The sequence below is a fragment of the Barbus barbus genome (assembly GCF_936440315.1).
Source record: "Barbus barbus genome assembly, chromosome: 49".
NCBI lineage: Eukaryota > Metazoa > Chordata > Actinopteri > Cypriniformes > Cyprinidae > Barbus > Barbus barbus.
Genome location: NC_136727.1, coordinates 680591 through 694623, shown reverse-complemented (window position 1 = coordinate 694623; position 14033 = coordinate 680591). Strand labels below are relative to the sequence as shown.

Genomic DNA, 14033 nt, shown 5'->3' with positions numbered 1-14033 from the left:
AAAATTAAAATGCAATGCGTGTGTATTTGAATGCGAGACCTCTAAAAAACAGTCGCTTTGTGCTCTACATGCAAAACTAAACCTGCTTTGAAAAATGCAATCAAGTTCAAGCAAAGGTCAAACTGCATCAAGTGCGTCGTTTGAAAATTCTAGGTCTGAAAAATCAAACAACAGCACAAAAATGGGCATTCAAAGAACCTAATTGTAGTTGCAGTCATATTTAAATGTGTTAAATAATATTATTATGTGAACTTAAGGAGAACTGACTTTATACATCCAAAAAAAAAGGACCAAAATACTATCCAAGACGTCAAACATAATGGATAAACGTGTTGGAATTCTTTTTTCAAAAACAGCTGAATCATTCTGTTGATTTGCAGTGAAATTTGACCTGCATTTTTTTACCTGTTTACACTTTATGCATCCGAGATGCGTAAAAATAGCATTCTGCTACATGTTTGTTTTGAAACTCACATGAATGGGTCGCGTTTCAACACATCTGTGATCTCTGATAAGGAGACTTGAGCAAATTGAGCAAGTATAAAGTAAATGTTGAAATAAGGTTCAGTGGAACATAGTTGAGGAGGGTGAGGCACAAACGCAAGATAAAATACTTTTAATCCAAAATTTTATTTTAGAAAAAAACGTATACAAAAAATAGCAAATAAATGCCATACATAATAGTTATAACATCTGAGAGGCAAACCTCATACATATTATCCAGTGACTTGACAAATCACAGAAAAATTGAGCAGAATCTTCAGTGATATATCTGATTTGTACTTGATTGACAAGTATTATTACAAAGAATATATACTTTATACATACATTTATATACAGTAGAACAAATATCAATCAGTACAGCAGATATGAACGTTACAGACACATCATATCATCGACGTGGTTTGACAAAAATATCTACACACAAAACTTCATTTCCCAATACCAAAAAGCCTTAACAAAGCTTTACATTCTCTAACAGTTCAACCATTGTGTAGAACAAATGTTTATATAGAGTCTTTAAGTGATGTAGCAATACTATCTGATCCAGGCCACGCCCGCGTGCCGCTCGAACCAGACAACTGCCACTTTTACCGGTTCATAAAACCTACTTTAGCCAAAACTCTGGCTTACAGTTTCTGTGAAACCTTTTCCCTCTGGGAAGAGTGTGTTTCTAAAGAGAGGATCTTCAGAGCAGCCTAAAGTTCCTCATTAGTAGGAGCCCAAAGTCTCTACGTTTGACTGACAGGTCCACTTCAATATCCGGTCTCCTCAATCCTCCAACCGGTGGAGTTCTTCCCAAACTTGTAAACCAGTCTCCGTCCATCCACTCTCTCCAGAATCTCTCGTTTGTAGTAATACCTGTAGAAAAGAGCAAACATTCTGGTTATTCCACTGTCTTGGACAAATCCCCCCCCCCAAATCTCTTGATCCCAGAATTGTGTCTTTTACCTCATGGCTCGACTGAGCTTCTCGTATGTCATGCTGCTGTTCTTCTTCTTCTGCCCCCAGAGCTGAGCAACAGCTTCGGACTTCAAGAACTTGAAGACGCCATCCCTGCGGTCCTCCCATTTCATCAGACCTTGGTTCTTCTCTGGGTGGATCAGGATGTCCCGGATAAACTCCCAAAGGTGGGTTCCTCTTGGAGCTGCAATTGAGAAATAGAGTCTAGTTTAGTATGGAGGATCGTTACTTGATCTTGAGCATTAGGTATCTCTTCAACTAGAGTTCTGTGTACTCACCGTGTTTGCTTTTTTTGGCCTGGATGAAATGGTCATATCCCTCACTTTGGCACTTTGGGGGTCGTCCTCTGCCTCTCTTTTTGGGCTCTTCTGACTCTTGTTTCACAAATTTCTCTGTGGAAGAGAACGCAGTCGAACGTTAGATGGTCTATTGGGTACTCCCTACTTCATTATTCCATTCAAACCTGCTCCTTGAGAGCCACCTACTTGCAGAGTTTGGTTTCGACCTGCCTGTAATTGCCAAGTAAACCCCGAAGACCTTGATTAGCTGGTTCAGGTGTGTTTGATTAAGGTTGAAACTAGCTTCTGCAAGTAGGTCTCCCTCTAGGAGAAGAATTTGAGGAACTTACTAGTGCTGGTGGAGTAAGGCGTCTCTGAGTAATCTGGGCCGGAGTCGCTGCTGTTGGAATCGGGTGAGCTTGGGTTGAGGAGGCTACCTATAGAGGACATAACAAAGAAAAGAGCGTTCAGACTTCTGGAGAACTTTGGGATGCTTGACCTTAATGGATTAGAAGAGTTCTGTAGTGACACGCACCAGTGTGGGAACTCTGAAAACTTTCAGTTAGAGAGTCATAGCCGTGGTCGCTCTCTGGAGTCAGCTGGTTGGTGTACTCATCAAAGTAGCTGTAGTTGTTCTCCGAATTGTCTGTGTGAAGAGAATTCAAAATGTTATTTCAAGTACCGATGATTGGATACTGCTTTCTATGGTTTGTGTTGAAAAGTTGCAAAGTGGAATTTGCTTCTCACCTGATGGGATTGAGGGCTGGACCACCACCGTTTCCAGAAGCGGACCAAGGTTAGGTCCATGCATGTAGGGAAACGAGTTCTTCAGTATGTTGTCCAGTAAGTCTAATTCGGATTCACTCAGACATGTATCAGACAGGTCAGAAGCTGTAGACACAAACAAATAAAGAGTGTTAATGCATTCAAGTACCAAAGCTCCAAAGGCTTCTTCAAACAAGTTCTGTCTTTGTTGCTCACCATATCTGGCCTTTTGGGTCTCCAGACTGTGGTGAAGCCGTTCACCAAGCATCGATCCGAACATGCTCATCAAAGTTTCTTTTGACATTGTGCACAGTGTGATCCCATCCATGTTGCAGTAGTTTATATACAGCAGACTGGCATCGAACCTGCTCTCCTCCACGTGAAAGCCAATCCACTCCAGAACATTATGCCTGGTCCACATCTGTGGGTTCACCTGGTCCCAGGAGCCTGCCGGAGAACAGGTTCAAAGTATGTTTAGCCTCATTCACACCTGCACTGTGACCATGTCAGTACCTGAGATCACCTAAGCCCCTAACAATAGAAGAATACCCGCTCAGGTTTACTGTCTCCAGGGCCAGAGCTACTGTTGTGTGTTTAACTATCTGTTGTGTTGACACCTGTAAGTTTTGATCACAGTGTCAACAATGACTGCTTTGCCCTAAAGACCATAAAGAAAACATTCCTGCCCGCCTACTGCGGGCCAAGTTAAACATTGCCTCGGTTAATGATTTTAAGAGTCAGAAACTGAGGTCAGACTTCAGGGATGAGAGATTATCGGCGTGTCTGGACTCTCGGTTGTGTGATGGGAACCATCCCAAGCAAGCAAGAACCATACAGATATCAAGAGCTACCGCTCGTTTATTCTTAAGTAAGTGGCATGGTGATAAATCTTACCCATTGTGCTGTTGTTGTTACTGCTGAAGGTCATCTCTGAGAGGTGTGGTGGTCTGCCCATCGGTGCGGTCATGCTCAACAAGTTGGGCTGTGGTTCAGATGGGTACAGGTTGGCATTTGCGTTGTTGAGAATAAGACTAAGTTCGCTTGACGCCATGAGAAGTCTGCAACATAAGAAACCACATCAATTGAATTTCATCCAAAGCTGCAAATCAGAATTATGTTCTTATTAAAAAAATAAATATATATATACTTTTTTTACTTGCTTGGAAGGTAATGATTTAAAAGGCAAATTATTTACCAGTTGTGGTAGCTAAAGGCAGCTTTGTTTCCAGATAAAATCCCAGTGCAAGTGTTAGTTAGGTAAAAATCCAGTCAGTAAGGGTTTGCTTTCAGTGGTTTGAGATTCACTGTTCAGAGTATCAGAAGGTTTGCTTATGCACCTGCTGCTTCTGAATTTATAGTGCAAGAACGGGCAAAGAGGGGGCGTGGCCAGGTGAGCATATTCTTCTGGGAGGGGGAATTCCAGCGAATATCTCTCTCTCTTGCTCTCGCTCGACCAATCTCCCCAATTGTTTTGTTTTTTCCTGAGAATAGCTTTTCAGACCTTGAAACATGAACTTCAAACATGACAGCTAACATAAATTTCAGAGATAAACGCGAGGAAATACTATGTCACCTGTGCTCTTCCCATGACAACACACACACACACATTAACCCATTCTTTCAACTATTCCTGGAGGGATGAAGTCATTTCTGTCAATATTTACTGGCGAAGCTGATATGTGTGTGTGTGTGTGTGTGTAACTTTATAACAGGTTTCAGTTTGCAGCAGGACTGACTGGTGTTTCTCTCTGTGTGTGTGTTTTGGGTTTTCATACATGGCTGAGTGCTTTTGTAGTACATGTAGGTGATGGTAAACACCATTCTGTTGTTGTGGATGAAGCTTATAATGACAGCAAGTGATGTAAGCCTTTCAACCTCAAGTCTGAAGCGATTCGTATGAGCAGAATTTGTGTTTGCATTCTTTTTGTGGACTGTTGTGAAATAAATACCACCATATATGAACGGAAGTCATTAATTACCGTGCATAAGTGTGCTGGCTTTTCCGTTTCTATTTTTATGCAATTTGTTAGCCCACGTTACTAAAAATAGCAGTTCATCATGTGATGTTTCCATGTTATTCTCTTCACATTTTCCCAGCTCTTTTTCTATTTCTTGTTGACGTCACGCTGATGATCGATGAAGGAAGGACTTCTTGGAATGTAAATGAACAGGTTCTGGGGATGATAAATTATTCTTGAGACTTTCCATACGTGGAGGCGTCTGTCACCCCATCACTCACCTGTCGCTCTCTCTACCTGTCTTGCATCATGTCGATTAAACACTCAATAGAGGAGAAAGTGTGAACACATCCATCAGTGATGAGTGTATGTAGGTTTGTCTGTACTTGTAAGGGCAGAATTCTTGGAAAAAATCCTCACAAATACTAAAAAGCAGCATTTTGAAGAGCTCCTCGTTATTTAAATGAGATCCTCGCTAATATAACTTAAGAAGCCTGTGTGGTTTTCCTAAGAACATGCTGCAGATGTGATCAAATAAAGATGCTCTTTGTTTTCAGACTTGAGATGTTTTATTGGTTAATTCTGCAGAAGTCAGATAAGATCATAAATAAATACAATCACCTACATGGGAAAGAGAGAAAAACAACATTAGATCAGAATTGTTAAGGTCATATTTTAAAAGGTCACACCTAACACGTTTTTAACAGCATTTCGCAATGTATTCATCTCCTGAGGTCATGATGAGCTATACTTTTGATTAAATCAGATTAAATCTCTTTACGTCACTTCTTGCCATTAAATAAATAATTCATAATTAAAGCTTAAAGTCAGTTTAAAGACATTATGACTAACTTCATAATAAAAAATGCCAAGTCTTATTTTCACAGAAATTGCCATATGTTGTCGGTAATGGGTTGGACAGGGTTCGGTTTGGTTTGTAATCATGATTAGCTTCAATTAAAACAACAGAAGTCATTTGGGAAGTCCCAGTTGTGATGGCAAACACTAGTCCATGTGTGTTTCGCTCAGCTTGGGGTCTGTTATATATCTAGTAAAGCATGAAGGTCAGTGTCACAGTGAGGAATTCCTTCAGTTGACTTCCCAAAGTTATTAACTGCTCCAGATTCATTAACAGGCTAGTTAATGAAGTTAATGAGAGCTGCACACAGTCGGACTCAGTTAATGTGAAACTCCTGTCACCATGAGGAGGGATCCGGGTACTGCAACTACATCACAAAGTAGGCTACCACATGCTATCAAATGTTCCTTGCTATTTTTACACTTACAAAAAGTACCAGGATGTATCAATGGTTTGTTTTATTAACATTATCATAATATTCTTGGAAATACCCTGCAATGCCAAGTGAAACAGTGTAAAGAAATACTCTTTGAGAGAAGCCTTTATCAGCGGAAATAAGAGTATTTATTGCCTTATTAGTGTTTAGAGCAGTTGTTGTGTGAAGTCCTCCTCATGTGAAGACAGAAGAGTGTAAAGAACTTCTGTTTCAGTTTTATAACCATCTCTCATGTGTGTTTGGCTCAGTTATTTTTAAGGATTACTGATAAACTATACTGTCGTGATTTGTATTTGTTATCTTTTAGTTAAATAATGTCTGAATTTATTATGTCTGCAGGTCTTTTATTAAGGTTTAGTTTCATTTAATTTGAGTTATTTTAATACTTCAACAAACTAAATGGAAATTATATATATATATATGTGTATGTATGTGTGTGTGGTTGTACATATATACATATATATATAGTTATATAGTTAGAATCATTATTATACTCTTATGCCTTTTGTTCTTTAATATTTAGAATTGTTTTTAGCTTTATTTTAGTTTTTCATTTAAATGTTAAGTTTTGACATTTTGTTGTATGCATTTGTCATTTTTATTTAATTTCTTTGTTTTTAAAATGTGTATAGTATTTATAAAGTTTAAGCTTCTAGTTTTGGATCTGTTTTTAGTTGTTTTACAGTTTTTCTCAGTGGCTTTGGCACATTTCTCGAATCATCCTTGACATTTCTCAACACAACTCGTACAAACAGCACAACACCATGGATTACCTGCAAAAGCCAGTCTCTTGCTCAAAATGCTTAGTTCATCTCTCAGAAATAAATATCTGTGTCAATGATCACGTCAGCGCCAGTCCTTGTGTCATTGTGTACGGATAAGACAGTATATAACAGTGCTCTCTGTTAGTGTTATCTGATGTAAACTATGGCATCAGTTTGGATGACAGTTACTGTACTGAACTGCAGAAGGCTGTGCTTCTTATGTATGCCATATTTCCTTTCAAAAGTACAAATTTACACATTAATGTCTGTGGGATATTGATTGAAAGAGACTGTTTCAAAATGTTTGAATTATTGAGGATATGGTCGATCTCCCAATCTTTATCTGCACCCTTCAGCCATTATAAGGTCATGATTGACAACATTATTTGATCTGATATACAGCTCTGTCCTTGGCCTATTCTTCCTCTTCCTCTGTTTTGCCTCTGTACACTTCCATGCATCCTTACTCCTCTTCTTCCTCTTCCTCTGTACACTTCCATGCCTCCTTACTCCTCTTCTTCCTCTCGGCTGTTGTCCCTGATCGTTTTCTGGATGTTCATCCATCGTCAGAATCTGTATCTTTTGTGTTGTCCTCTGTCTATATATGCTTTCCAACTGAAGGGTCATGAGATGCACCTTTGAGATATTTCAGAGAACTGGTTTATAATTGGTTGATCTATATTCTCTTCATTAGTGAGAGTCACTTGCACAATTCATGGCAAATTTACAAAATGTCTAATAGAGATGTGTAGAAAATATGCTTGACAGTTTATGACAATCAACCATTCTGCATTTAATGACTTATACGATGAACTAATGACCAGATGTTTTGAGAGGTAAGACTATAGCACAGAGAACTATATAATACATTCTGAACAACATGACAATAGCAGCTGATGATGTAGCAGACAAATGTACATAATCAGTTGCATGACTGTACCAAAGCAATCGCAACTTGTTCAAAAGAATGAGAAACTGCTTTTATGATGTGCACAAGTGACTAGATGATGTGGAGATTATACAAGTAGTTTTGAAAATTTCATTTCTGATCTGAGAAATACACCAAAGCCACGGAGAACAACTTTAAAGTGAAAACACGCGAACTGTAATCTCCTCTGTCCTCATCTAACCGAGCGTGTCTGTTTGTACAGTCAGTGACACAATGCCAATGTTTACTAACATTTTTCATCACCTCAGGAGAGAATGACAGCTTTAACACGAATGACTGACAGAAGTTTATCAGGCGAAGCGCGCGCCTCACGCCATACGTGTGTAGATGACGTCACAGACCGCTAGCGTTACGCTCATGCAGCAAAACGCGTCTAAATGATTTTTTCCCCACTAATCTATAAATCCTTAAAACGAGACACACAGGGGCGGAGCCAGGGGGACACTCCATATTGCGTCATCATAAATTAAGCACACACAGAACCTGAGCATACAATGTAGGCTAGTTCTCTTGTCAGATAAATCATGAAATTACCAAAAAAATGATTAAAGTTGCAAACTGTGCATGCATATATATATATATATATATATATGCATCACATTAAAGAATGTCTCTCAAATGCATCCTAAAATGTATTCTGTAATTCGAGATCACAATATAAGGAGCAAGCTGAAGTATTTTTTATTTGTAATTTAATGCACAAGTAAATGTGCACTTATGCTAGAAAACATGCACTCATTTCTTTCTTGTTTATTTCCCTGCTAAACAAAATTAAACAATAGAAGCCCAATAGAAACCATCACAGAAATTCCAGTGGTTTCCATTAAAATACCATTATAAACCATTAGCTTTTCCAGTAAAACCATTACAAAATTGCTTTTTGTATTGTGTTTTGGGCATTTTCCCAATAGGATAACATCCCACCAATAGAATCCATCACATAGCAGTAGACACCATTATAGTTTCCATTAAAACCAATACCATTATAACCATTAAATCCATTACATTTTCTATTGTGTTTTGGGCACACTGTAAAAAATTTCCTGTAAAATTTACAGTAACTTACTGGCAATTTTGGTTGCCAGTAAGACTGTAAATTTACAAGACTACTGTAAATCAATAATTACATTTGTACTGTAAAAATTACAGCACACGGCTGTATATATGCTGTAAAATTATGGTGCTTTTTTTACAGCTATCCCTGTAAAATTACAGTAGCAACGGTTACGAATGTGACTGAAATTACAAGAGCAACTATGAACTTGCACTGCACATACATTTTACAGTAAATTAGTGCATTTGTTGTGAAATTCAGTTCACTAAAGTAATAGCTGAGATTTAGCACTGCTGTGAGGGTGTGTAAACCTACTTTTTCCTCAAATTTTCAGTATTCTTTGTCAATTTAGTGTGTAGTGTGAAGAATAAACCTTTCAAAATAACAGGTTTTCATAAATGTAACGATTTATTGTACAATAGATGTTCATTTAACATATGCACCATTTTCCAAAACATATTTGAAACAAAATATAAGAAACAAAAATGGAGATTGCACATTAAACCAAAGGCTTTATCCTTGGGGGGGGGGGATAAACTTCATTCAGAAACTCAAAGTTTAAATAAACACAAAAGAAAGGGTCTGAACTGTGCCTACCTTTAAACTGCCAAATCCATGAAGGGGCAAGACATTGCATGTACATTAATTTGAACATCAATCATGCACTTGACAATCAGAGTCTCTCACTTCAATTTCATTGGAACACTTTTTTTTTTTATGGTAAGCCATTCAAAGTCCATTAGCTTCCGTAGCAGTGTGCATACATGTGGGTTCATTCCTTTCATTTTCTTGTCTCTCTTTCCAGCAACTTTTGATCCAGTTTCCGGATTAATGCCCACAATTCCTCTATGAAAAAAACACACACAGCAATTGTTTTTTAAAAAACAGCATATACTCAATGAATAAAATGAATTTAAGTGTCATTTTAAAATATAATTTTCCTTAACATTTCATTTATTGAAGAGCTTGGGCCAAAGAAAATATTTCAATAGTTTTACTAAGTTAATTGTATTTTCACAATATTCTAATTTTCTGAGATACTGAATTTGGGACTTTCATTAGTTGACAGTTACAATCATCAAAATTAAAAGAAATACACTTGAAATATATCAGTCTGTGTGGAATGAATGTATACATTATACAAGTTTCACTTTTTGAATGGAATTGGTGAAAGAAATCAACTTTTTGATGATATTCTAATTATATGACCAGCACCTGTATGTGTGTGTGTGTGTATATAATTATATGACCAGCACCTGTATGTGTGTGTGTGTGTGTATATATATATATATATATATATATATATATATATATATATATATATATATATATATATATATATATATATATATATATATATACACACACACACACATATGAAATTAGAATATTGTGAAAATACAATTAATTCCATTTCATTCCATTCAAAAAGTGAAACTTGTATAATGTATACATTCATTCCACACAGACTGATATATTTCAAGTGTATTTCTTTTAATTTTGATGATTGTAACTGTCAACTAATGAAAGTCCCAAATTCAGTATCTCAGAAAATTAGAATATTGTGAAAATGTTCAATATTGAAGACACCTGGTGCCACACTCTAATCAGCTAATTAACTCAAAACATCTGCAAAAGCCTTTAAATGGTCTCTCAGTCTAGTTCTGTAGGCTACACAATCATGGGGAAGACTGCTGACTTGACAGTTGTCCAAAAGACGAGCATTGACACCTTGCACAAGGAGGGCAAGACACAAAAGGTCATTGCTAAAGAGGCTGGCTTTTCACAGAGCTCTGTGTCCAAGCACATTAATAGAGAGGCGAAGGGAAGGACAAGATGTGGTAGAAAAAAAGTGTACAAGCAATAGGGATAACCGCACCCTGGAGAGGATTGTGAAACAAAACCCATTCAGAAATGTGGGGGAGATTCACAAAGAGTGGACTGCAGCTGGAGTCAGTGCTTCAAGACGTATACAAGACATGGTTTTCAGCTGTCGCATTCCTTGTGTCAAGCCACTCTTGAACAAGAGACAGCGTCAGAAGCGTCTTGCCTGGGCTAAATACAAAAAGGACTGGACCCCACCCCATCAAAAAAAAAAACTCAGATCTACGCAAATCGCATGGGTCATCCCTCAGAGGTCGGAAAATACGGAAATCCATATCCCTGATGCATATTTTGTAATAGATTTTTTTGATAAAATATTTTTGCTGGACTTTGGCTGCATGTACTAAATTCAGTGTTCAGTTTTTTGCTGTTTGACAACTTTTCCAAAAAAATAAAAAAATAAATCCAAACTTGTAAACCTAAAAAAGTAAAGAAAATTTTAATGTCTACAATACATTTTTTGTTGGGAGTTTATGCTCTGACATACCTCTGAATAAATTTGAGGGTGCATGCAGCTTCATCCGGATAAGCAAGGTTTAAGTTGTAATAGGTCGCAAACAATGCTGCCAGGCCCTCAACAAATGCCTCTGAACATGGGCCAAGGACAACTTCCCTTTCGACTGATAACATCCACTTGCTTGGGGTCATGGATTCACCTGTAAAAGAAATACAGAAGGACATAGCTTAATAAGTGTTGTAAAAGCATGGTTCATGGGTAGTTCATGTTAACTAATAAAGACACTGATACTATAATACTATAAACTAAAAGATAATAAAGACTATGGTTACCAATAAGGAGAGAGGGAGGGAGAGGTTCAGAGACAATAACAAATGGAAAGAATATAGAATAATACTGTGAAATGGAATACAGGAACAGAGGTGGCAAAAATAGAAATAGAAAGCAAAGAACAGTGTGTATAATAGAGACAGAAGGTAAGGTACAGTTTCAGACAGAAAAGGGTTAAATTTCTTAGAAAAAGAGATTCATCCACAACTTCAGGAAAATTGTGCTCTACAACATCTGATCTCTCACTCTCAGACACAACATCAGAAACTGGAGTTTCCGTGGCCATAGCAGGCTCTATCAATTGGTTTACAGAGCACATTTTATGAGTCCGTGATACATGTGATACGAATGTAGATCTCACCTTAAATGTCCTGTTGCAACCAAATGGGCACCGGATCTCCAGACCTGACTGAATGTGGCTCTTCAAATGAGACAAAAACTGTGTTAGGGTCCCACATTGAACTTCAAAAAAGTCTACATGGCATTTAAATGTTTTATCACACATCTGTGCCTGAATCTCTTTAGCAGACGTGTGATGTTCTTTGTGATGTCTGTATATGTGGGACTTCAATGAAGAAAACTTTGTGAAAACATGTGGGCAATCAGGCACACCACATCTAAATTTTGAATTAGGCACATTTCTATGCAATTTCACATGCTGCACAAAATGTAGGATTGTGCAGCTCTCATTATTACAGAATTTACAGATAAACATCAACTGCAATTTAAAAAAAAAAGTGTTAATAAAGTTACATACACAGCAGTAAAGCATGTGCACAGTAATTTCCAATGCAAGTTACTTTGTAATGAACAACTAAAGTACTAATTTGACTACATACACCCTTATAAGTGATATTAACAAAACTAAAACTTATAAAAAACAGCATCTTCATCGAAACAAACACATGCTAATTAGTTAATAGCTTGACAGTCCAGTGAAACACTAATGTTGCCGAGTTGCATAAAACCTACATAACTTAATTTTATTAATGTAATTGCAATGTTTTAAAGTTTACGTGACTACTAACAACAATCCACACTAATTGTATACCGAACAGCTATCGAAAATGTTATAGTAATATGGCAGACAGGTAACTCTTTCAAGATGAAAAAAAGTTAGTTAACGTTACCCAGCTAATGTTAATCCTAACATTGCACTAAAAAAGCAAATAGCATAGAATTGAACAGATATTTATCCCTTTTGAAACGTCACAAAATAAAAAAAAAATATCTTAATGACTGGTAAAAGAATAACTGGATGTATCAGGATTTCACGTTTTAACTGAAGCATGAATTAGTTGTTACACTCACCTCCCTCACTCTCACTCTTTTGAGGTCCTCTTCTCTGGTAATCGCAGTGTTACCAACTTCTTTATCGTAGCGTGCAGGAGTTGAGCGCGAAATAGGAAAAAAGAGCGCCAGAAGTCGTGACTCCTGAGAAGTCCCAAGATGTCCGCTGCTGATGACGAAATGACATCACATGCACTGCGCTCCGCCGAGTTGTCTAATCATGTGTTTTTTTTAAAGCAAACAGTTTTAAACTAATAGATGTGTACATTATATAATCATATGTCAGAGTCAACATGGTGTAAATATTTTGTTAAAAAGGCTGTATTTATTACAGTTGACTGAGTTCCAAAACTGGATTTCAACACTAAAAAAAAATAAAAAATATGTATGATATCCTGTAGCATCACTGTATAATCATGTTCCCAGAATATATAGGAAAATACATTCTTCCTTAAATAACATGCACACTATATTATGGTAGATACTATTGTAATTTTACAGCAATTATTTAGCATGTTCCCTGTAATGCTGTAAATTTCAAAATACAGTAGTCTATTGTAAATATTTACTGTAAAAATTACAGCAATTTTTTACAGTGGGCAGGATTCTATAGTTTTTTTCAGCAGAGTTGTAAAGTACAAATGAAAATGAAACAATTTAAATACATAAAATAACTAATTTTACATTCTGGCATTTATGTGCTGTTGACCTCCGACCTCTTTCATATTCTTATCACTATCTGCATGTCTCATCCATGAGTAGCCTATGCAGTGATGGAGAACAGGCTTTTGACCATCAGAAGCAAGCTGACTGCACAATAAAACTATAGTGAGCCCCTTTATTAAAACACCTGGAGGTGAGGAATAATACAAAAATGGTCATATTCACTCAGTATTACTTCATCTAATTCACAAATATCTCAACTACAATTAAGTAGAAATTAATTGTATTTAATAGTGTTTTAGGCATTAAAACAGTCCAGTAGGCTTACTTTACAGTCAAACACATTTTACAATACTGTCAATAAAAACAAGTCTTATATCTTTGTTGCTTTTCAAGTAAATGTTTTAATGACTTTTAAAAAATATTTTACTGGAAAATAAGACAAAGCTGTCTCGTTACAAACGACTTGAGATTTTTCAAAATATTTTTTAAATATGCTGTAAACAGTGAAGTTGACATTTAAAATATTTCGTTTCAACCTTCATATACCAAATATATTTCAGGAGCAGGAAAATACATTTCAGTCTTACAGTGGCCTACATTTAGACTAAATGCAAATGTAGACAGAATAGCCAGAGATCAAAACTACATGATTTAATTTGTTCATATATTGTAATATTGGTTAATAATCCTAATTTCCTTCCTTTTTTTAAAATTGAAATGTGTTATATATTGACGCATGTTACAGAAAACAACTAGTTTTTCCTTTAAACATCAAAAATTGTGAATGCATTTTCTTCGGACTGAAATATATGGAGGGCAAAATGTTTTTTTTTTTTTTTTAATACTTATATATATATATGTATACAAAAAATGGCCAGA

The 14033-nt window shown here is 36.5% G+C and overlaps 1 protein-coding gene and 1 long non-coding RNA gene across 2 annotated transcripts; both read right to left on the bottom strand.

Annotated features, from left to right (window-relative positions):
- Nucleotides 1–601: 601 nt before the first annotated feature.
- Nucleotides 602–3834, bottom strand: LOC306867605 (ETS-related transcription factor Elf-3-like). The gene is made up of 9 exons (XM_079413367.1): nt 3703–3834; nt 3402–3565; nt 2724–2954; nt 2490–2633; nt 2278–2388; nt 2093–2179; nt 1743–1856; nt 1453–1648; nt 602–1362 (listed from the first exon to the last, which is right to left on the bottom strand). Exons 2-9 carry the CDS (start codon nt 3556–3558, stop codon nt 1257–1259), a joined length of 1146 nt encoding a protein of 381 aa, XP_079269493.1. The 5' UTR covers nt 3559–3565; nt 3703–3834; the 3' UTR covers nt 602–1256.
- Nucleotides 3835–8499: 4665 nt separating this feature from the next.
- LOC306867424 lies at nt 8500–12656 on the bottom strand. The gene is made up of 4 exons (XR_013784017.1): nt 12510–12656; nt 11560–11619; nt 10899–11067; nt 8500–9373 (listed from the first exon to the last, which is right to left on the bottom strand). It is a non-coding gene; the product is annotated as an uncharacterized lncRNA (long non-coding RNA).
- Between the last annotated feature and the right edge of the window lie 1377 nt (nt 12657–14033).

Excerpts from the sequence above, each read along its gene's own strand:
- LOC306867605 (XM_079413367.1), bottom strand. The coding sequence starts at position 3,558 with ATGGCGTCAAGCGAACTTAGTCTTATTCTCAACAACGCAAATGCCAAC. Across the intron at positions 1,857-2,092 it reads GCCTTACTCCACCAGCACTA|AGAAATTTGTGAAACAAGAG; the intron begins GTAAGTTCCTCA and ends TCTCTTCCACAG. Across the intron at positions 1,649-1,742 it reads GGCCAAAAAAAGCAAACACG|CTCCAAGAGGAACCCACCTT; the intron begins GTGAGTACACAG and ends TCTCAATTGCAG.